This window comes from Primulina eburnea, chromosome 9, assembly GCF_022965805.1.
Source record: "Primulina eburnea isolate SZY01 chromosome 9, ASM2296580v1, whole genome shotgun sequence".
Taxonomy (NCBI): domain Eukaryota; kingdom Viridiplantae; phylum Streptophyta; class Magnoliopsida; order Lamiales; family Gesneriaceae; genus Primulina; species Primulina eburnea.
Window position 1 is genome coordinate 32,543,476 of NC_133109.1, and position 23,382 is coordinate 32,566,857.

General features: G+C 33.2%; 3 protein-coding genes, 1 long non-coding RNA gene and 1 pseudogene across 8 annotated transcripts; all 5 read right to left on the reverse strand.

The window, feature by feature from the left end:
- Window positions 1-175: 175 nt before the first annotated feature.
- Window positions 176-3,965, reverse strand: LOC140840590 (uncharacterized). The gene is made up of 10 exons (XM_073207771.1): window positions 3,767-3,965; window positions 3,285-3,380; window positions 3,093-3,167; window positions 2,679-2,750; window positions 2,164-2,240; window positions 1,843-1,931; window positions 1,244-1,373; window positions 894-984; window positions 742-807; window positions 176-399 (listed from the first exon to the last, which is right to left on the reverse strand). Exons 1-10 carry the CDS (start codon window positions 3,920-3,922, stop codon window positions 280-282), a joined length of 972 nt encoding a protein of 323 aa, XP_073063872.1. The 5' UTR covers window positions 3,923-3,965; the 3' UTR covers window positions 176-279.
- A 1,085-nt stretch (window positions 3,966-5,050) lies between these two features.
- On the reverse strand, window positions 5,051-6,358 carry LOC140840907 (mitochondrial pyruvate carrier 3-like; annotated as a pseudogene).
- A 510-nt stretch (window positions 6,359-6,868) lies between these two features.
- On the reverse strand, window positions 6,869-10,761 carry LOC140841778 (uncharacterized). Its single transcript, XR_012120271.1, has 3 exons — window positions 8,676-10,761; window positions 7,556-7,654; window positions 6,869-7,458 (listed from the first exon to the last, which is right to left on the reverse strand). It is a non-coding gene; the product is annotated as an uncharacterized lncRNA (long non-coding RNA).
- A 483-nt stretch (window positions 10,762-11,244) lies between these two features.
- LOC140841779 (shikimate kinase, chloroplastic) lies at window positions 11,245-17,170 on the reverse strand. 4 transcript variants are annotated; one of them, XM_073209441.1, is made up of 11 exons: window positions 17,074-17,170; window positions 16,305-16,553; window positions 14,937-14,995; window positions 14,658-14,712; window positions 14,486-14,558; window positions 13,776-13,863; window positions 12,859-12,941; window positions 12,640-12,769; window positions 11,891-11,969; window positions 11,667-11,731; window positions 11,245-11,581 (listed from the first exon to the last, which is right to left on the reverse strand). In XM_073209441.1, the coding sequence occupies exons 2-11, from the start codon at window positions 16,516-16,518 to the stop codon at window positions 11,531-11,533; spliced, it is 897 nt and encodes a 298-aa protein (XP_073065542.1). In that variant the 5' UTR covers window positions 16,519-16,553; window positions 17,074-17,170; the 3' UTR covers window positions 11,245-11,530. The 4 variants fall into 4 exon arrangements, with proteins under 4 accessions (XP_073065542.1, XP_073065543.1, XP_073065541.1 ...); XM_073209442.1 differs by having other exon boundaries at window positions 16,305-16,533; window positions 17,074-17,151; XM_073209440.1 differs by lacking the exon at window positions 17,074-17,170 and having other exon boundaries at window positions 16,305-16,686.
- Window positions 17,171-20,506: 3,336 nt separating this feature from the next.
- LOC140840591 (uncharacterized) lies at window positions 20,507-22,749 on the reverse strand. 2 transcript variants are annotated; one of them, XM_073207773.1, is made up of 4 exons: window positions 22,560-22,749; window positions 21,817-22,047; window positions 21,083-21,222; window positions 20,507-20,795 (listed from the first exon to the last, which is right to left on the reverse strand). In XM_073207773.1, exons 1-4 carry the CDS (start codon window positions 22,578-22,580, stop codon window positions 20,696-20,698), a joined length of 492 nt encoding a protein of 163 aa, XP_073063874.1. In that variant the 5' UTR covers window positions 22,581-22,749; the 3' UTR covers window positions 20,507-20,695. The 2 variants fall into 2 exon arrangements, with proteins under 2 accessions (XP_073063874.1, XP_073063873.1); XM_073207772.1 differs by having other exon boundaries at window positions 21,071-21,222.
- Window positions 22,750-23,382: the final 633 nt, after the last annotated feature.

A 23,382-nucleotide genomic window follows, 5' to 3' on the forward strand; every position in this document is an offset into this window, starting at 1 on the left:
ATGTGTTTTTATTCATTTTTAACAATTCAATAGTTACATTTTGCATTGTTGTAAAAATAAAAAAAAATATCATCAGCCAGCAATGTAATGTGGGGGCATGCAAAATTAGGCACCGCTGAATGCAGCTTAATTAAAAAATGTGTTTGTGTGTGCGTGTGGGTATGTGTGTGTGTGTGTGTTTGTATATATATAAACAACAATAATAATATAATCAAATCAAGCATTTTATGCTTCCTATTTTTTTTTTTTGGGTTTATTTTCTATCGAAACATAATGAATCTACTCAGTTTTCTCAATTGCTTCAATGCATTCAAGGACTGTTGCCTTCTTTGACATTGCTGACATTAGAGCTTCATGCAGCACCCTGTTATTTTTAATTAGGGAAGCAGAAAATAATACCTGCAAAATAATCCCATTATTGTCATTTAATGAAGTTTTCCATCAACACAAAGTTGACAAACAGTCGGCCATCAGTTAGTTCCTATGACTTAGATCATGGATTTGAATGATACCACATACAACTGATTGTCAAAGAAAAAGCAATAGGCGAGCGAAGACAGAAAGGAGAGAGGCTACTTGAACTGGATGTTTGTCACATGCACGTTCTATTAGAATCATGTGGCAGACATGAGTTAATGTAGGTAATACATGGCACGGGTTGGATTGGTTTAGAGGAAAATCTAGCATCAGGGTGTAATGAAGAATTTGAAATAAACAAACTGGCAAAATTAAAGAACTTACCGCCCATCGAGTAAGGTTTTGCTGCTGATCTTTGCTGAGCTGAGGCTTACTCCTGTTTATAAATCTCTGGAAGGATAGGATACAGTGAACTAGAATTAGATAACCAGTGCCCAGTATGAGTACGTTGAAATTTTTTGGTGGACCGAACTGACCTGAAGAGTGAAAAGATCGGCTGACTGACCAACTACTTTATCGTACTGTAGACCTTCTGCTGCTAGTCCAGCCATTGCTACAACTGCGAGCCTAAGAAATACAACAATAATTATTTTATCGATTCTCGATTGTTTCTACATTTTAGCCAGATTTTAAAACCACAAGACATGTACCAGACCAAGGTATTATAAAATGAAAAACTCGCATAAATTTTGTATCATTAAGACATGAAGTGTTTAAAAACATGATCCTCAAGCATTTCGATTAGTTTAACAAGATTAAACATGCACCCGCAAAATCATGCTCACAAGCCTGTGGAAGTTTGTAATAACTGCTTTGAACTTGATACCTGTCCAATTCCTTAGCATCAAGCTGACCACTATATATAAGCTTTTCTAGCCTTTCATCAATGAGATTTACATGCTCTTTCCCAATGTCCAAAGAATATCCAAGGATAGGGAGGCCAAGCAAGTAGGCAACTACAATAAGAAAGCCGTCATGTCAAGAGGCAGGCTGGGAGAAAATTAGTCAGGAGGCAAGCAACAAGATGGTGTTTCAGAACAGATGACCCACAACTGAGAAAGCCAAAATCCATGTGAGTCAATTCTTAGGGAGTAATTCTTTTAATTATAGATAGAAATATCAAAAAATTAAACGAAAATGAAATATCAAAAAATTAAACGATAAATTATTTTGTTACATTTTAAATTTGACAAAACTTATTTATTGATCTCTTTCAGTCAGGAATATACACATTCAAAAGAATCAGTGTAGTGAAAATTGTGCATGTTGAAGTAACTTTAATTGATCATATAAGTCTCATCAAAATAAGTTTAGAGTGAGATTAAATCTCTACCACCAAGGATAAAAGTTTATGGAGTTTCTTGATTGCACTCCTATATCACCATCAGCTTGTTTTTGACTTAATGAATTGCATGAACATAATACCTAAGAAATGAGCTGCTTCGTGTCTAGTGATCCTCTCTTGGTAATCAGGAAAAAACGAAGAAAAGCCACCAATAGCAGCCTGAAGTAACCTGCGGATAGATAATTTAAACAATTCAACTTATGATTCATATTTAAGATCGGTTTTGTGTCACACTCATCCCCTTCATAGTGTGAGTGTGGGAATCTGCTGAAATATGTTGTCCAACAATTTTGTGACCTTCCCATTACTCTTGTCGCAAAATCCCAGTGGATAAAATTAGTTCATCGTAAATTCAGTTCTGTCCCTAATTTACAGGTGAGAACAAATAGTATAAAACATACCCTGGGGAGATACTCCCTATAGCAAGGACAACCAAAGAGATGCTGCCAATCAAGTATGGCACAAAAAAGCCCCAATCCTATAAAATCAGAAAATAGTGAACCAAGAATGCAAATGGCTTGATATGTTTGGTCAAATAAGTCACTTGACATGCAGCAGCATCACTACCAAATAAGAGCACGATACTGAATGAATGTTTGGCGTGCAGAAGAGAAGTTAAACGACAGCCTACAACCTATCTGATTTAGGATGATGCTATTAAACGACTGAGATATTGCATAAAAAATATATAATGAATTTAGAAAGTTTAGCACAGTACACTAGCCAGATCTGAAACCCAAGCACAGTCACAAGCAAATTCATAGGAATAAGGAAACTAAGTCGTATATTTGTTACTGTCCCTCAAATGCAACACAAAGCTACTTCTTCAGATGAAATTAGAGTTCTATTATTGATTGTTATCATGAGTCTGTAAACGTAAGTAAATAAGTTCAAATAGGAAGGACTTGAATGATACCCCAGGAAGAATCTGACCAGCAATGACACCCAAAAACCCAGTCGTTCCAACCACGGTAAAGAGGAAAGCTGCCTGCGTCACTGAAGAAAATCAACTCAGAAATGGTACAAAATTCCTTTCAAAATCTAAAAACTAATTGCACATACCATCCAACTCTATTCTAGGAATTGTCGATCCTGTTGATCACTATAAAATTAAAAAAACATGAGCATATACAAATGACAATTGCAATCTATTTCCATGTTCCGACAAACGACTAAATGTTCTCTACCCAGTGGAATGGTTCTGCATCAAAATTTCTGACTTAATTCATTGAACAATGGTACACAAAAAACCAACATTGTACGTTAAAGAGCTTTCTATAATCTGAATAACTTCAAGGAATGGAAAAAGAATTAAGGTTTTGAAACTTACATCATTTCTGACACTGGGAATGGCAAGGTTCTCTGCATTCTTTATTCCTAGAGATGTCAACTCCCGAAGGGATGTCTATGACATAGAAATTCAAATTGAAAAAACTATGTTAAATCCTGACGGACAGTAAGTTACATGAAATGAATGCTTATAAACTAGCGGTCAGAACTTCAAGTTGGTACAGAGACTGACCGTACGACGTGATACATATGGTTGAGAGCTCCACCTTTTGGCCCAACCAATTTCAGTCAACTGATCGAGTTCCTTTTTAACTTCATCACTATCTTTCTGAAGCGAACAATTAAGACGATTACAATTAGAAATTATTTCTACATCTTGCGATCATATTCTCCGAGGAAAGAGCAAGTGAACGTTATTTCTGGGTATGAGGAGGCAATTGAGAGTAATCAAACAGCATTCTTCTAGCACTAAAATTCAAAACCCCAACCCTTGAATCCTTCCGTTACAATCCACTAGATATATACCCATCTTCAACGTCATTAATTCAGCATTATCATGATATTAATCACATCAAGTACCTAACAAATTTATCGTATTTTGATAAAGGCAATCAACATTTCACGCATAAGATACAGTACTAAACAGCTTATGTGGGTATGTTTAAGCAATCAAATTAAAATTAGGAAGCAAAATGACAATGAACACCCACCAACCTTGGCTATGGCGGACTCAAGATTGGAGATATCGATCCCCGGAGCAGCTGATGAAGAAGCTTGGACCCAGCATTTGGTAGGTCTTGTCAGAAAAATAGAATTCGATGGCGAAGATTTATGCAGAGGGAAGAAGAGCGATGATACAGAAACTGACATATCTGTTCTGTTGGTGGTTGGCTTAATGTCGTCCACTTCTCCGTTGGGGATTAAGTTCAAAGTTTTGCCTTTTTTTCCCCTGAAAAACATTATAATGTTTATAACTCATTAATTAAGAATGTTACATACAAAAAATTTAAAAATATTATTTTTATTTTTTTCACGCACTTGATCGATCCAAAGTTTTATTCTAAATTTGAGATACTAGCGTTTGATATAGTTAAATAATAAGAAATTTGTCTCACAAAATACGACCCGCGAGACCGTCTTACACAAGTTTTTGCCTATATTTTATTCACTTCTAAATAACTTTACAATTTATTATTCATACAATCAATTTGGCTAATCTTATTCATACGAAGAAAGTAAAATATTTGTATTTATAAAAGAGTAAGTCTTTTGTGAGACGGTCTCACGAATCTTTATCAGTGAGACATGTCAACTCTACCGATATTCACAATAAAAAGTAATACTTTTAGCATAAAAAATAATATTTTTTCATTGATGACCCAAATAAGAGATCTGTCTCACAAAACAGGACCCGTGAGATTGTCTCACATAAGTTTTTGCTTTTATAAAATGGAATGTATATAATAACACACAAAAAAGTGTGAATTACATTTCCAATCAGTTTATACTATTACTATCAACAGAAATTTCAAATTTACCATGCACGTCATTCATATTTTAAGTCGCTAGATAACTTCTTTTTTGTGTGTTTTGGCTTATTTGATTTTCGTGACACATTGCATTCGATTGAACGTTTTTAACATCATTTTCGGATGACAAAAAATGAAGACCTTTTTTCCCGAAGAGCTAGATCTCAATTTTATGAGACGGATCTCCGACCCGACTTATGGAAAATGTTTTTGTTCAATATATCATTTTTTTGTTAGTTATATTACAAAGAAATGTTATACAATATATGTTGTTTTGAGGGAAAATTATTATTTTTTATATCAAAAATATATCGTGTAATATATGATTATTTGAATGAAAAATATATTTATATGTCAAAATTCATTTAATCAACAACTTAGGAGTAATCATTAATTAATTCTTTGTCATAGAATTATTATTAAACATATAGACCCCAACCTGTATTTAATTGGATGCATTAATAATAGATTAACCGTAACACTTGGTATTAACAAACAAAATAATTCTATAAAAAAATTGATAGAGTAAAGAGCTATTCTTTTTGTCTGACATGATACTATTGGAATAATATAATTAATTATTCTTGAACATTATTTGTGTAAAAATATATTTAAAATATTATCATACATATGAAAACTAATTTATCGTTTAAAAATACTAATATTTTTTTTAAAAAAAAATTTCTGCCCGCGAAGAAACACAATTGAATTTTCCAATCATATATCATTTAAGTAACAAACACAAAAATTCTTGATTAGGTCTCTTGCGAGACGGTCTCACGAATCTTTAAATATGAGACATGTCAACCCTACTGATATCCACAATAAAAAGTAATACTCTTAGCATAAAAAGTAATATTTTTTCAAGGATGACCCAAATAAGATATCTATCTCACAAAATACGACTCATGAGACCGTCGCACACAAATTTTTACCATATATCTTTAATTCAGACAAAATATTAACAAAGTTACAATTTTTTATTATTTATTTTCCCAATTTTCTACTCATCTTGTTGAATTGAATTAATTAAGCCCCTACATGCGATCATTCAGTCTTCCCCTGCTAAACGATTATTTTATTTTAATCAACAAATGTTGGACATTTGTATATTTTTTTCAATGACATGAAACTCGCAACCACGATCTTTGTCTTTACTGAGTGAACACTCTAATTTCTTTCACATACAAATGAGGTGCTTGCATGCAGATTAATTATTCAAGAAACTCCTTCAATTACAATCCAAATCAACCCCAATTAGGGAGTGCATGTTGGGGATTAAATAACAACCAAGATTCCTCCACCAGAAACATGATTTTAGTAGTAATCCAGAATATTAATCAGATCAGGAGTTTTTCATGCTTGGCTTTTCTCGCCAGCTGATAAATACCTGTGCAACCCAGGGCAAAATTATTGCTGAAAAGATTCCAATTCTTGGGTGTGATCACCGTGCAGTAACGGGCGCCGATGAACCCCGCGACGACGAATGCCGCCTGCTGCGGGTACGAGATCGAGTCCGGTGGCACCGAGAAGTTGATAATGTTGGTAGCGCTGATGGCCCACTTGAACGTTGGTGCCCAGAAATGGATGGTTCTTGGCCCCGCAGGATGGTTCCATACGCTCCCAACTAGCTTCTTCGCATTCATCGTTTCTCACCAATCACACGAACACACACTGAGTGTGTGTGTGTGTGTCTTTTTGTTTTGATGAGGATTGAGCCCCGTGTATTTGTTTGCCGATTCACAGAGGGATATATATTGAGTTAATTAATATAGGTAGACTGGGCAGAGGGCCGAGTTTCTTTGTTGAACTGTTAATGAAAATAAATCTGCTTTAAATACACGTTATTGTTAAGTATATTAATGTGATACAAACATTCATTAAATGCAATCAATAATTTGCTCAGTACTGAAAACGTAAGGAGAGATTTCATCAAGGGTTGGGGCTATTCGAAATTTCATGTGGTCGAAGAAGGGCTATTCAAAAAACAAAAACGTATCATCGAAATATGAGGTGGATCTTCGCCACCGAACTTATCCCATCAAGGGTCGGGGCTATTCGAAATTTCATGTGGTCGAACAAGGGAAGAAGAGCAGATCGAAAGTGATGAGAACAAATCAATGTTTCAACCAATTTGTGAGTTTCCTAGTCAACAGGCCATCGCAGGGCAAGTAAATTTACTGGCAGCATCTGTAATGTAGGCAATAATGGGTGTATTGATGTACCGGCAATGCATTTATGACATTTAAATCAGTTGGCTCGAAGCTTCATTAAGACACTCGTGTTGTCTTGTTAAATCCATATACCCGATACTGGTCTATTCAATCCATAATTGCAATAAAAATTACTATAAATCACGGCGGACATAAGTTACACTAGCCACCGAGGCACACGCGTTGCGTGTGTCATAAATATATGAGGCTAATATATTAAACATTCATTATATTACAACACCATGACACCAAAACATTTTGTACTTGATCCATGAAAGGTAAGGGATTCCAAAGCTTAAATAAATAAGCCAAACTCAAATTGTTACCTCACATGATATAGGTGTTGATCATAAAAATAATATTATTTTGAAACAGTAATATCATTTCATGTGAAATAATGATAAACTCAGCAAATATTCAAATATTTTAGAGCAGTAAAGATGCAAATTTGGCATATAAAAGTTCAGATTTTGACATTGGAACTCTGTTAGATCTGGAAACATTTACGTTTAAAATATACCAACCCAAATATAAATTTGTCTGTAAAGATTATAATAAAACAATGTCTAAGAAGCCTTTTCATAATGATTTAGTGAATCTGTTGAGAATATGTGAGAGATTAGATAATAAGACCTTGAAGCTCGTAATAAATACATTATCTCATCTGCAAGATCAAAACGAACAAAAGAATTTGATATGATAACTAATATAAAGTAACATAATAAATCATATACCAAACATATTCATTATTAAAAACAAACCAGATGAAGATGTATGTAGGCGAGTAGTCAGTAGATATGATCCATTGAATTGAGTGTGTCATTTCTACATATACTTTGTTTGAAACCAGTATCCTTTAGCTTTTGAGAAAGAAACAAGAAGGCAATTCGTAATCAGAGAAAAATTCAACTTAAACCAACAAACAAAAATTCGTAACTAATATGTTAATCTATTAGGCACACTATTCAAATATTGTTTAAATTTGATTCAATAAATATAGAAATTTTAGTACCCATGCCAAATGTTTATTCGGGAGACGTGATAAAATTGAATATGAGAAGTAGACAATCATGGGCAGAGATAAATACATGGACATAATACATGATGCCACATATAGCTGACAATTGTTGAACTGAGATAACATAATTTATCAGCATTCCCAAATTCTAACGTTGAAACATGTAGAATATATTTTACGATTATCTTTTACATAAACTTAGCTAGCTATTCACAAAGAATCCCAGTACATAATAAAACAAATCATACAATTAAACATGCACACAGCTGTCACGTAAATCTTTTTGAATAACATCTCGGCTCCACCTTATCGATCTCGGAAACCAATATGTTTTTTGAAATAATTTTTTCCTTTCATATGATGCATCGACAGCAACATGAAAATTGGAATAATAGAAGTTTAAAATTAAAAGAAGTTTAATTTTCCACAAATTCTGTTCGTCTTGACTGCAAGGGCCGAGGGGAAAGCTAAAGATTTAATTGATCGAATCCCATGGAATAGATAGCAAGGAACAACTTACATCACATAGTTTTTTTTTATGACAATCCTGAATCTCCTATTTGATGAAACCCGCAAAAATTAGGAGCCATTCATTTGAATCCACTCTCTTTGATTCATCGGCTTTATATTCACACAAAATATAATTTTTAGTTGGGGCCTTAGATCTCGTAACGTAATTTGGTACAACGATATGGATGTTTTTTTAAAAAAAAATTACAAAAACAAATTCGACATTTTAAATCTTCAATTTGTGTTATTTTGGATTCAACTTGGTTCTTGAGATGACACACATGCTACAAAGCGAGGTGTTATATTTTTTTGTGTAAAGTAAACAAATTGCACAATTTTTAAGAAGAAATTACCATGTGGTGAGACTGGCCAATGAACCGTTGTTTATTCGGCTTCAATCCTCCATGTACGATGAAAATAAAGAATTCGAAAAACACGAAAAATGAAAAAAAAAAAAAAAACGGATTGCAGTCAAGCAGAGGAAGAAAAAAATGAACAAAGAGTAAATCTGATTTGTGAAGAAGAAAAGCAAAAAAATTATTTACCATTAAGAAATTAACTTATTATGCACTTTCTCGGGATAAGTAGATTTTGATTAATTTTCCAAGAACATATAGTAGAACACCAATACAGAGAAATGAATAAAAACCTACACACCTAAAAGAAATAAATTGACAGTGTTGGGGTGAAATCACATTTTATAATAACTTAAATACGGGAAGCAGACAGAAACATCAGTTGTGCAAAGACCTGAGCATCAATTCTTTTCTCTCTATCGCGACATAAAAAAATATCATGCATCATCATGTTTTTTTTTTAAAAAATTCATTTTATTATTTAAAAATGATCGATATTAATAAAAAGTGTAGAATTAAAGTTTTTCATTTAAATAATTAAACTTCATATATTTAAAAGAGGAAGAAAAAGAAACCAATGAAAATCAATAGTTGCAACATCAACCAAAAATCTATACCCTCCAAATACTTTTCACACAGTTAACCAAGAAGTCATCGAGAAAAAAATCATTTCAAGTCCAAAAATCTGTACGTGTGTTATAGCATGCTTTAATTTGAGCAAAGGTCGTTCAATGTGTAAAGAATGAATCTTAATTGTGATTTCAACCGCAATAGAAAGCTTGTTATTGTAGGCAAAAAATATTCCAGAGATATATAAAATCCTTAGTTTCACAATTGTTTTAAAAAATGAACAACTTGACTTTGTATTCTTGTTTTCCGTGTGTTAAACTCATAAATGAAATGATTCAATTTCAGCAATGCAAACACAAAATACATTGGTCTGTGCACTTAGTTAGCCACTCAATCACATACACCTCTCCATATCTGTAACTCTTTCAACAATACACTCAAAAATTGCTTTCAGAAAGTTTAGGAAATAAATTTACTGACCGAGATACTGCAATCCAATGGAGATGAGAAAATAGAGCATTAAAGCATGTAAGAACTGAAATGGAAAAAAACCCATCAACTGTAAAGCAATGGTCTTGGAGAAATAGGCTATTACAGTATATATCAAATAAATCTTGTACATAATTACCTGAATTCTTAAAAAAACAATCCACCAGCTACTTAAGTAATAATTTGGTGTTTGAAACCCAAAACAATTGAACAAACTGGTACCATGCAACAACATTTCTGACAGAGGAAAAATTTCATGCCCACATGTGAACACAAAAATTGAAGTGATTTCATTAAAATTATAAACCATCACATTCGCCTTTTGGACCTACCAAACCACCCACTGCCACGGTACTTATAGTTTGTTGTATGATCATCTCATTTTGATAACTATTTGGCTTAAAAAGAATATAAAATTTTATTTTAAATCAATAGTACGCCTATAATTCCCTGTCATTCAAATTATCATAAATCACATGAATATTTTTGTCTAACTTCAAACGCCTAAACTCCAGCAATTCATAGAGTTGTCCAACATGAGACATTGAGACAAACGAAAAATGTAGGATATATAACAGAAACATTGAGACACACGAAAAATAATAAGTTCCAACATGATATTTATTGTGAAGAAAAAAGAGGCATTTGGGGAAGTGGTACATCAAGACTCAGGAGAAACGGCGAGAAATGATGTGAAATATCAAATCAGCTTAAACCCTTTGTTTTGGCCCATTAAAAAGCAATTTGCCCCCAAAATCCAGTAATTAAAAAAGCATTTAAAAAATCAAATGGCGTCTAGGTTGAGCAGCTAAACTAACCACGACTGACATAGAAACAAAAAATACAAACCTGGAAGATAGCTGATTGTTTGTGGAAGTCGTCCTGTTCTACGGCGCTTTAAGTAGTGGGAGAAAAATAAACAAAGCATGGGGTTGTTTTGTTGTGGAAGTGGAAGAGGAAGCAACAACCATGATAGATTTGCGGTGTTCTGTTTCAGAAAATCGATTTTTCTGTTTTTGAGAGAATATTTTCAGTTTTCAAATGGAAGAAGATAAGAACGTGGAGAGAAGTTAAAAAGAGATGCAGGGGCATTTTTGGTTATTCAAAAAACAGACCAAGACACCAATACGGTTTTTATATGGACTTTAACTTTAATAAATAGTAAAAGATGATGTCTCAGCCGATCGGTAATCTTCAATCGGAGTCTCCAGTTGAGACGGATTACAAGATTACACACAGGTTTCTGTCATTGAAATGAAGAAAAGGAAATGAGATTAAAAATGACACCTATTACAAGATAGATTTTGGCCTTAAATGATAATTTCACTCTTATTTTGCCAAAAATTTTCAAAATGTAATCTGATTATTTCCTTCTGTTTCCTCCTTTTAAAATGGAGTTTTTGATAGATAAATAAATAAAATGTTTCATGGTCAGACTCAATACATTGGAGTGAAACTTCAATTTTAAATAAAAATTAAAATGATTCCAAATACATAAGAACATACGTGCCAAAATAAAAAACTAAATTAAAGTTACACAGTTGACATCCAATTTTTTCCACATATTCTACAAGGGGTGCAAACAATAGAGACACTTCACTCATACTAAACAAAACGGCGTTTTCTCTTCTGACAAGAGTCGACAGGAAACACAGCAGCATCCAACATGTTATTCTGTATAGTATCTATATAGTACAACATCCTTAAAACACAATCAAAAGAAGCTCCACCGTTTGAACTGGCAAAACCGAAATGCGCCGCTGACCTCTTCAATTTATGAAGGAACGAAAGAATCAGATACCGTTTTCCCTTTTCTTCAAGAAGGTTTCGACTTGTGAAAGCAACTGTTAACGCGTAAAATCCAGTTTAGTCGATAAGAGAAACTACTTCGTTGAAAAAGAATGGAGTGGGTGGGAGAAGGAGACAGACCTCAATCGCAATTACGTTTGGTGTGAGCTTGCATACGTCAGTTAATCCGAGTTTGGCAGCAATAACTAAATATAAAGATTAAAATTGATCCATCAATACAAGTTACGTGGGCAAATGGAATTATACCATGCATTCACGGGGGTGGGAGGGATCACAAGGACAAAAAATTAAAGAGCAAAAGAGTACAAATTTAACAAAAATGAGACAAGATACTGCAATCTTACTTTCTAGGCAGACACGGACATCGGCATTGGCGTATGCTTCACCCCTCTCTTTGAAAAGGGTAGATAATCGCTTCATAGTCTACATAACCACGTCAAATAAGAAAAGAACAGAAGCCCCCCAATAAAATATCAAAGAATGAAAATTTGCCTGACTTTTTATACAGCGTCTGGATCATATGTATGTATACAACCGGTCAATTGGACAAGTGCGCCAAGATAGTATGCTAAAACTAAGCCAATTTTTTAAAATGAATACCTTTGGCCCAAGCTAAGTCCAATATGGCTCACACATATGCAGCCATAAATCCATTATCTCGGTGTCAATACATAAAATTTATAACGAATAATAAAGTTCGGTATAGGTTCCAACTTTTCGATAATTGACAAACAGCAACCTCATCCATCGTTTATTAGTCTCACTAAGAAAAGGACATATGTACATATTTCTTGGACTTCGAAGGAGGTTGTATACTTAAACCACTTTCACGAGTCTTATTTGAAAGAAAATCTTTAAATATGTCTACTTATGAGCGAAGGCAGCATAAATTTTTCTCTGCCACCAATGTTCATTCTTCAATGAGCGGAACCTATGGAAACCCAAACCCATCCCATATTTTAATCGGAATAAACATTCACGCCCAAGCGTAACTCAACTCACAATTGCAGCACAATTTTCTAGGTTGACAGTCCTCTTACAACCAGAATCATTCTTGGAGAATTCCGATATTATTAAAAATGCAGAGACCTACCATGGAATAAGGATCACCAGACTCTTGGTTCAATAGGGGTCGAGAATTGGTACCTACAGCAGTAATTCTACGTGCTAAGGCATCCAAAGGCACGTCTAGCCAAACACTGATGCCCTTTTGCATGTATCTCCTATTAAAGTATTAACAGTGACCGGTTAAACACTGTTGAAATAGCAAGTCGACCACTTAAAAATGCCATCAAAACTTCAACTTTATTACCAATTGATTGGTCGAACCACTGCACCCCCACCAGTAGAAACAACTAACTGATGCATCGAAGACAGTTTCTGCAATGCCTCCGTCTGAAGAACAGAAAAAAGAAGAATTGTAGTCGAGACAGATAAATTGTCACATTCTCCAATAATTACCACAACTGAGCGCAATGTTTAAGTAAGAAGTTAAGTACGGTTCCTCCCATGAGATATAGATGGATTAACTTGTCAATTTTTTGATAAGCAAAACCAGTTGGGTGGAAAACCACTCAACTTCAATAAAATATGGAGCATGATGATGATGCTATTATGTCGATTAAATTACGCAAATACAACCACGTTAATAGTTGGTGATTTCACATTAAAAGAATAAACAAAATAACAAGAAATAATTCTCTTGACCAAATTGGTTAACTCGTTTTGGAATCCTAGTAAATGCAAGCCAAATGGTGAAATTGGTTTTGTATTACTATCCCGTATTGGATAGATATTAAAGTTTCTTTCAAAGCATTCAAGCTGCAGTAGACATGTGAAATCGGCATGACAATGTAGCTATTTGAGAAATTTGGCCAGCCATGGTATCCTAGTACTCGCTATCATTGAAGCACAATATATTTTAGTACTTACAAGCATAAACCCTATGTGTTGTTAAAGCAGATAAATCAAGCAATAACTAATCCAAATAACTCCCTGGGAGGATAAATATGAATCAACTTTCATCTAACTCATCATGAAACATAATGATAGTTGAATACCAACAGGCATATAAACATCCAATAAGCTTAGGCCTAACAAAAAAAAGGCTCTGATAAAAACTCAATGGTCGCCATCTTTCCTTTGGTGTCAAAACATGAAAATGCTTTTAAAGGAGGGATATTTCCAGCTATCTGGTGCCAAGTGAATAGGAAAGAAGTTTTTTCTTACCTCACTATCTCTAAAGAAGCTCTCACCATATATCTTGAATATTTCAGCCACTGTGCTTCCACCAGTAGCTTGCTCTATTAACGTGTCACTGGAGCATTCACAAGTAAAAAATTATTGATATGTATTGCAAGAATTAGCCATAGTTATTAAAACCCAAAAGGCATGCAACAAGCTCAAGGCACATCCCTTCAGTGATGCACACATTGTGGCCGTGAAACACGAGCCTCGGTGCATTCTAAAGGCTCGAGACACCTTCTAAATGCAACTTCAATATAGATCCGGTGAATCTAAAGTAAAATGAAAAGTACTAGCATTTGATTCACTAATAGATTAATTGATAGGTTTTTAAAATGTCTTTCTTATTGGACTTCGTATATAAATATATTTTCTATATGTATGAAGATACACTAGTACACTAACTTTTACAGCACCTCAGTTTGATAAGGCGCGTGCCTTAATTTACGCCCTGTAATTAGGCTCTACAATATCCGTAAACCTTAGCATGTCTCTAATAACTATGAGTTTAGAGGAAGGTATAATTATAAATAGCTAGTGGTTGATAGAACAGTTAAGTCTCAATCATACTTGATGAAATCAACAATTTTCAATTACTAATCAAAGGATCCAAGAAATCCATTTTCAAATAGCTCTTTCTTAATTTTAAATGGCTCCTCGTTTATCAGAAAGAAGAATGAAGTTTTGGTGCCAACCAGTCACAAAAAGAGTATCCAAGACCTTCTGACAAAACCTTGCCCACTGTTGATTTCCCAGATCCCATCATTCCTGTATAAGAATTAAAAAATACCAAAAACAAAGAAAATGTTAAAGCGCAACGACCCAAAGTAATACACACGGATTCAGAAAAACTGACGGTGCATTTACCAACAAGATATATACAACGCCCATTCAGATATGGTTCAATTCCTTCAGATATATTCTGCAACATGCATTTACATAAAGTCAAAAGCAGACTCCAATCACTCAAATGCCCAAGAACATGCCCAATTGTTCTATTATTGTCCAAGGGGAAAGGCAGCTTCTTGCACTCTAAAAAGCTTTGCACATCTTTAGGACATCATTATTTTAGATGCCATAGCACTAGGTATGGTAAGCTAATTTTTAGGATATTAATCTAAAACAAGAAAAACCTAATGAACTTACCTGTAAAATCATAGATTCATCAAACGATGAAGGAACACTTCCAGATTCTAGTAGTGAAGCTGGACGAAAGAAAAATACAATGATTTTAGTGACTCGTACAACGCTAGAAACTCAGTCTATCAGTTTGTTCTCTTTGTTTGTGACCAATGGCAAATTCAAACAACCACCTCGACAGAAAAGATTTAAGACTGAGAGAAAATAGATACATGAACAATTTAAAAGAAGCTAAAATTACGTATTTACTCGGCATTGACGATGAGCTGAATTAATGACATAAGAGAAGGAAAGAACTGATCGTGGAAGGGAAAAAAAACTCAGAAAAATTTAAACGCATAAGCAAATACTGATTAGTCCCAAATATATAATATATGAAGCTCACAGTCTTGAACTTTCAATTGCCATGATATTCTTGTGATGCAGTTTACATGCATGGAATGTTCAAAGTTATACAGTGAGCGTAGATGGAAAAAAACTCAGGAAAATTTCGATGCATAAGCAAATATTGATTATTCCCAAATATCAATTATATGAAGCTCTCAGTCTTGAATTTTTTATTAGCCATGATATTGTTATGATGCAGTTTACGTAAATGGAAATATAATGTTAATAGTTATATAGTCTATACTGGTAGCATCGCATTGCACTATATTTGTATTTTTTTTTTCAAATGCTTGAAGTAAACTAATGTTAACAGTTATATCGTCTGTACCAGCCATGATATTCTTATGATGCATTTCATATGCTTCAAGTAAACTAACATTATAGTTGTATAGTCTATACCGCATGGCAGTGTCCTTTTTCTCATAAAATATAAAAATATATATTGACCAGTAAATCAAGATCGCATATTCAAGATTTAAACTGGAAAACCATGAACTTAGGAGAAGAAATTGTGTCGCTAGAGACTGATAGCAAACAAGTAAAGGGAAAAAACTGTTTCGCTAGCCCAACAATGAGTTACTGTCCCCCAAAAATGGTACGTGCATTCAATAATTTGAAGGACGGTTTATATCTTTTGAGGGGAGATAGGGGACAAAAATTGGTTCGCAGATATGGCAAATCTGGTACTTGTTTACTTCAGTTCTCAAACCGACAACACTGAAATGTGATTCATCTCATCATCTCTGTCAACCATTCACGTAATGTTTGATAAAAACATAATGAAGCAATTTTAATAAATCACTTAACAATCATTTGACAAACCATCTTCTGTAAACTGGTTTACAGAACCACAAGGATCCATCTGAAATCGGCACCAAATTTTGAAAAATACAATATTGATGTTTTACCGGAAAGAAAACAAGTTTGTCATATCAGTGGTCCATACAAATTCAAAACCAAACGATACCTTATCTATTTACTAATAACCTGGATAACTTCCAGAGGAGCACAAAACCTTCAACAGCACTGATCTACGAGCTCTATCTTTTCTAGTCTGCAAATTATTCGAAGCAGGGGGCCGATACATCTTCCGCTCCCCGTTGGTCCACAAAAACTGCAAAGAACTACTTGATTTTCTGGCAATCTTCTCAGAGCTTATCCATGCCGGAAATTGAAAGCTTTGGGAAACTCTCGCCTCCATATATCTCTCTTCTTTCTTCAAATAACACGATTATGCTTCAAACAAAAGGGAATTTTCAAAATACGAATCACCATTCGCCGTAAAACTCGTCAACCCCACCGACGTTTGAGCCAATTTTTATTTCAGTCCAGAGATTAATTCAAATTTTCACTTTTTAGCATATAACCCGGGAAAAATAATCACCAGAAAAATTCAAAGACCCCATCTTTTTCACTCCAGTTACCACCTTTTTCATCAATATATAAAGACACTCACAATCATCCTTCAAACATTGAAAAACAAAACCAAAGTAGAACAGTTCGATAAACCCATATCAAAAAACAGTAAAACCGATGATAAAAAAAATCGATGACTCGAGAAGACAAATGAAAACTCGATTTTCCTCAAATCAGGCCAAAACATTACAACAATTCTCCTCTGTTACAAGAAAAAGATGCTCGTACGAAAGCTCCGCGCACATACACAAACACATAAACAAACAAGAGATTCACGGGTGGAAAAACGACAGCATATATGTAGCATGAAATTGAAGCATGCAGAAGAGCGTTTACTTACCCCAAATTTGAAGAAACGGTCCGGCTGATGGCGAATTTCCTCCTATTGAGTTGTCAGCGTGCTTATATTATAATAAGTTTTTGGAAAAAATTGTGTTACGGATTGTATTTTGTAAGACGGATATCTTATTTGGGTAATCCATGAAAAATATTACTTTTTATATTAAGAGTATTAATTTTTATTGTGAATATCGGTAAAATTGACCATTTTAGAATAAAAATTCATAAGACCGTCTCACAAAAACCTAATCATAATTTTTGTATTTGAAATTCGTGGTAGGTGGCTAAAGTATTTATGCAGGACCAGACATTTATATTTTTGAAAAAATAGAAATAATATTAATTATTAATACCTCATACAATAATAAAATAATGAATTAAAAAATTAAAGACAAAAACATCATGCCTTTTGTAAAACTTAATAATATAATAATGAAAGACAATCACGTGAACATCCCTCGTTTATCACATGCGTTTGGTAGCACCAATATTTTTATTTCAATTTTTCGTCACAAAAAATTTACAGGAATTTATTTTTACAAAATGAAATTAAAAAATTTGAACTCCGAAATTTATATTATTATTATTTTTTTATTATTTAAGTATAAGTTATTCTTCTAAAAAACTTAAAACCAAGTAGAAGTTGCAAGTCAAAGATCGACCTAATGTTTTTAGAGTGACGTGAGACCGTCTCACGGATCATAATCTGTGAGACGGGTCAACCCTACCCATATTTACAATAAAAAGTAATATTTTTAGCATAAAAAATAATATTTTTTCATGGGTGACCCAAATAAAAAATCTGTCTCACGAAATAAATCTATAAAATCTTCTCACAAAAATATATACTCATAATTATAACCAAAATTACACACTCAATGATTTATGATTATTCACCTGACTTCCTTCCAAATATTACAACTTTTGATGTGGAGTTTTCACCAAACCTTGTCAACTGGAACAATTTTTTTTTTAATCTTATAATATATAGTTGTGATATTTTCACATGTCCAACCTCAACAATATCATCCCATTTCACGCGTTAGGTGGCCGCGGACAAATTGTCAAATTTGCCAGTGCCACAAACATATTTATTTATTATTATAGTCTGTTTCATATATAATACTATATTACCAATTTTTAAATAATATATATATTAGCATGTGACAGTCCTATCAGATAATTTCTTGGGCATCTATGGTCAACAATATTTCATCAAAATTATTTTTCATAATATTTATCGAAGGACCCAAAATATTAATCCAAACTAAATAAAATTTTCCTACTACATGGCAATTTAAATTGTGAAATTTTATATACAATTAGAATGTTTTTAATATTTATTAATGAGGAAAATTAAAAGGCATTCACTTGAAAAAGCAGAGCATAGGCCCATTAAGAATAGCTCAATAAGTAACTGGGCCTAGGAGCCCTGCTCACCCCAATAGGAGAAGAATTTGGGCGGGTTTATTTTGCTTACCCGAACTCCGGCTAGACCAGAGTATTAGGCCATCTCCAATCCACCGCACTACATTCTGCACTACATTGGTGTTACACTAAAATCATCTCCAACCACATTGCACTACATTTTACACTACAATAGAATATTCCAAGAATATTCTTTTTTTTTTTCAATATTAATATTTCTGTTTTATGTTAATCATTTATACTTTGATAATATAATGATATTTAAATATTATAATTTATATATTTAAATATTTTAAATTATATTGAAATTTGAATTAATTATTTCATATTAACAAAAATAATTATTTAATTTACGTACAATTATTTAATACAAATTATATTTTAATAAAATCAAAATATCATTGAAAAAAACTCGTTCATTTGATATTAAATTAACAATACAACAAAAATACAATATTAAATATTCGAATTACTATACTGTTTCATAAATTTATGATTTGTTAGTTGTCGTAGTTTGTTTATTGTTCGTAATTTTTGTTGTTTTTTGTTCGTAATTTGTACCATTTTAACGCATTATTAATTTAATCTATTTTTTTTATTTTTTTATTTTTACACTTAATTAATTTCTAATCAGAATATTAAAAATTTTATAATTAAAATTTCAAAAAAAATTAATTAATTAAATATTAAACATTTATATTAAATTAATCAAATTAAAAACTAAAAAAAACAAAAAAAAAAATAAAAAGAAAATTGTGGCGCAGCAAAATTGCTGCGCCACATGTGGAGCATTTTCTAGTGCTGCTCCAATCCAGCGCCAGTTTTGGTGCTGGATTGGAGTGAAAAATCATGGCACCACAATGGTGCCACACCATTGTGGTGCCATGATTGGAGATGGTCTTAGATCCGACCTGAAGGCTTATTCCCACTGCCTGAACCCTGTACGTCGTCGTCCATAGCTCCTCGTTTCCAATCGTCGCGCAAACAACGGCGAATGTCATGCAGAAGATTAGAGACATCGAAGATGAGGTGATCGAAAAATGTCCTTGTATTTATTGAGAAGCAAATGATCAAGATTTTGATCGTTTTTTTTTCAGTCGATGTTTGCTTCTTTTAACTTCAGGAAGTGCTTTCGTTCGTTTCTTGGTTTTTAGCTGATTTTATTGGCCAAAGAATTGCGTAGAACTGTGTTCGACGAGATGTGATGAGGAAATTGATAGGTTTTTGTGTTATTAGCGAAGTGAGGCTGAAAAACTGTTAGATAAGTGGCGAGTACTTACCGAAAGAAAGTGGGAGTTAGTCTCACGTTGAGACATGAAGCCAAGTATAATTTTCTTTATTAACTTCAAGCAGGAGTTTAGTTTTTTGGAAGGGAAACACACATATAAGTTAAATCTCGATAAAACACATGTGCGCGGCTGCCTGGCCTGGATCGATCTGGTCCGATGTTGTCTCTTCACCATATTAATTTAATTTATTTGGACAAAATTTATTGGAAAATAATTTTTATTTTCGAAAAAACAAAGTTTGCACCCTCCGGTCCAAACCAGTGGGACCAAAAGTTTGCACACCCTCCCGTCCGAACCAATGCATCCGTCTGATTGTCTTTTGGTGCTGATCCGCGCGTCCCATGACTTATCACATAAAAGTGTGTACTGGGTCACCTGATTTATCACAACCGATGACTCGCCTTATATCTGCAATGATTCATCAGAAGATAAGATATCCTTTCTCTCGTGTGGTGGAGCGGAAACTGTCTTTTATATTCGCTCCAAATACGTCATATTTTTAGAACGCCATTTACTATTGAATTGAAGTAACTCAGATTTTTCTATGGTTACGAATGATGGGAAGGGATCAATTAGTGAATGTTTTGTTTTTTATAATATTTGTGGCACTATATAAAATACTAAAATTATTTGAATAGGTATCTTGTGAGACAGTCTCGCGAAGCTTTATCTGTGAGACGTGTCAATCATACCAATATTTACAATAAATTAATACTCTTAGCATAAAAAGTAATATTTTTTCATGGATGACTCAAATAAAAGATCCGTCTCACGAGATACGACCCGTGAGACTGTCTCACACAAGGTTTTGTCAAATTATTTTAATGTAACGTATCTGTTGCCAAAAAAGTAATAAATAACAAATTTTTTAAAAAAAATCCTTAAACTCGAGAATAACGATAGTAATCAAAGGGCACAAAAGATTGAAAGTGCAGCAAGCATTTCATCGACGTTATCAGGCCTTGAAGACGCAACATTTGAAATAGCTGAAAACGTTACTCCTTGCCTGCAGCAGAAATAATACAAAATCTTATTGAATGGGATCAGGTTGGCATTGGATATAAAAATCGCCATCTTTATAAAGATACCATTTCTTTCTAAAATAATACAAAAAAAAGATATCATTTCTTTCTAGTTAACATCAACTTGCAAATTTATTTAAAGAATCGCGATTCAAATAAACAATGAAACTGAAATAATTATCATGTGAGACGATAATACGCCTCGTGAAAATAAAGAGAGTCCAAAATGAGCTTCATTCTACTTCAATATTATATGTACCTGATAACATACATTCCATGTGAAACCACATGTGCTTTAAGGTGGTCCAGATGTAACAGGATACTTTTCAACTTTAGCAAGTTCGTACCCAAGGTTGCTTTCTTCATCAAGGACACACCCATCTCTTGCATGTTATTTGAATATTTTGTGTCCTATGGTACATGATCTAGGATCACATGCACTAAAATCATGACAATTGAATGCTTCATGACAACAACAAGAGCATCTCAATTCAAAAGTATAGCTATCTTTTAAACAAATTGAGCCAACGCAAAAAAGCACGTTTCCACCAAGATTAAGAAGCCATTCTAGATAGCTGATAGATTGAGTCCTAACGAACATAAATCATCAAGCAATTCTAAGTTTTAATTCTATACGGCTGGTTGGTTGATCTAAAGTTTGATACGGAGCAAGAATCAAACTCTCATCTATTTCATATCATTTTAATGCTAGTAAGCATTCATCCTGCGCAAGAATCGAATCAAACTCTCTATAATGGCTTATTTACATAAACGCTAAGGAAAACAATTATTATCTCTAAGATCATCTACTGTCATTCCATCATTTACCTTCTTTTACGTTCTATCAGCGTCTGTAAAGAACTTGTCTAGAGTTGGCCAATCAATACCAGATTAGATATTGAATGATCCTAAGTAGCAACTACTTGTCACGAAACTCAAAAGATACACATTTTCGACGCTGCAAAATGTAATCATACTTAAAGATGGGGAAAGGATCATACGTACTGTTGGAGAATTATTCTGATGATTATGGAGATGATCATCGTCGTGGGGTTTGTTCAAATCTCTTGTGTTTAAAGAAAACTTTTCCTCATTTCCAAGACTGGCTCTTGATGGATCCCTCTTGTTCTGTTTCCTCGTTTCTCTGATTTTCGAGAAATCCATCGAGTAGTCAGGTAACTGTCCCTTTTGATCCCAGTCGCCAAATTGTGGCACAGAGAGCCATGGTGAATTCTTCTGTGGAAAATAGAGAACTTTCAGCTAATGACACTTAAAAATCAAACGAGTGAACCTTGTAATTCTAATTACAAGCAAAAAAGGCTCTCTTGAAATTCCAGTAAGATCTTGATTAAAGCATAGAAATGATAAAGTTAAGATTTTTCCATGAAGTTGGCACTTCTCAGTACATGAGATAAGTTTAAAGAATTTTTCTTCTTCAGAAAGAAAGAAAAGTAAGCACGTACAAATATCCCATTGATTTTCGAATATTGCCTAAGCAACAAAAAAAAAGCAATAACAACAGGGATTCGAATATAATCCCAAAACAAAAACTCGACGCTAAACTGTGCACACACCAAGACACAGGGCCAAAGCACAAAACTTGAACTACTTATTTAGAGCTTCCTTCATGAAGGTTGCAATGACACGAAATATTCGAAAAATGCGTCGAACCCTTCTGAGATTTGAATTATCATCCATTAACAGAAACAGAGTCCTCCAAAACAAATAAAGACCCTTTTTAGTTTTACCTCCTTGCGGTCGTCCTCCATCTGATAGCAGCAAAATGTTTTCAATTTCTTGCTAAAAAGACTGCACTTTCTATTCTTTTTTAAGAAAATGAACAGGATCCACAGTTTCAACTTTCAAAATGCATGTGCTCCCTGCTGTGAAAGAAAGAAAAGACAGAAGAAACACGGATGAATATGCTCATGTGTTGATATTTTTTACATAACAACTTATGTGATCAATCAATTTTGTGACATTAATTTTTTATTTAAATTATTTATGAAAATTATTAATTTTTATGTCAAAACTCACAAAAGATGTAATATATTTTTTATATCTCATTTTTCAATTGGTCTTAACTTATATATTTTTTATTTATGAAATATGTTGTTATTAACAGTGAAAAATATAATATTTTTGACATAAAATTTAAAATTAATAATTTTAATTGACATAAATATATAATACTTGATATTTTTTCTAACATGACTAACAAAAAATAATACTTTCACAATAAAAAAATATTACTTTAAACATAAAAAAAAATAATATTTTTTATGAGTTAATCGGACCGAAGATCTCTTACAAGTTAACTCATTGGATCTCGTAGGAGTTTTTATGCTTGTACTAAAGATATATGGTGGGAAGGGCAAATTTTTTAAGAATAAATTTGTGTGCATATTGTATGTACGTAAAAAAATTGTTATTATAAGTTCATAACGAGCTAAATAATAATAATAAAGCTATTATAAAATAATTTATCTAATAATATTAAATTTACGGGCACAGTGTGGATAGAATATGTATTGCGTGCATACATACCCAAAGGCCGTTTACTCTGCTAAG

Bases quoted from the DNA above. Each gene is read 5' to 3' on its own strand.
- LOC140840590 (XM_073207771.1), bottom strand. From the start codon at position 3,922: ATGTCAGTTTCTGTATCATCGCTCTTCTTCCCTCTGCATAAATCTTCG. The intron at 2,241-2,678 runs GTATCATTCAAG...CTGATTTTATAG, and splicing joins CTGGTCAGATTCTTCCTGGG to GATTGGGGCTTTTTTGTGCC. The intron at 400-741 runs GTAAGTTCTTTA...ATTATTTTGCAG, and splicing joins AAAACCTTACTCGATGGGCG to GTATTATTTTCTGCTTCCCT.
- LOC140841779 (XM_073209441.1), bottom strand. From the start codon at position 16,518: ATGGAGGCGAGAGTTTCCCAAAGCTTTCAATTTCCGGCATGGATAAGC. The intron at 12,942-13,775 runs GTAAGAAAAAAC...TCTGTTCTTCAG, and splicing joins GCTTCTTTAGAGATAGTGAG to ACGGAGGCATTGCAGAAACT. The intron at 11,732-11,890 runs GTAAGATTGCAG...CTTTATATTTAG, and splicing joins TGTCCGTGTCTGCCTAGAAA to TTATTGCTGCCAAACTCGGA.
- LOC140840591 (XM_073207772.1), bottom strand. From the start codon at position 22,580: ATGGAGGACGACCGCAAGGAG. The intron at 22,048-22,559 runs GTAAAACTAAAA...TATTTTCCACAG, and splicing joins TGGAGGACGACCGCAAGGAG to AAGAATTCACCATGGCTCTC. The intron at 20,796-21,070 runs GTACATATAATA...TTTCTGCTGCAG, and splicing joins CATGGAATGTATGTTATCAG to GCAAGGAGTAACGTTTTCAG.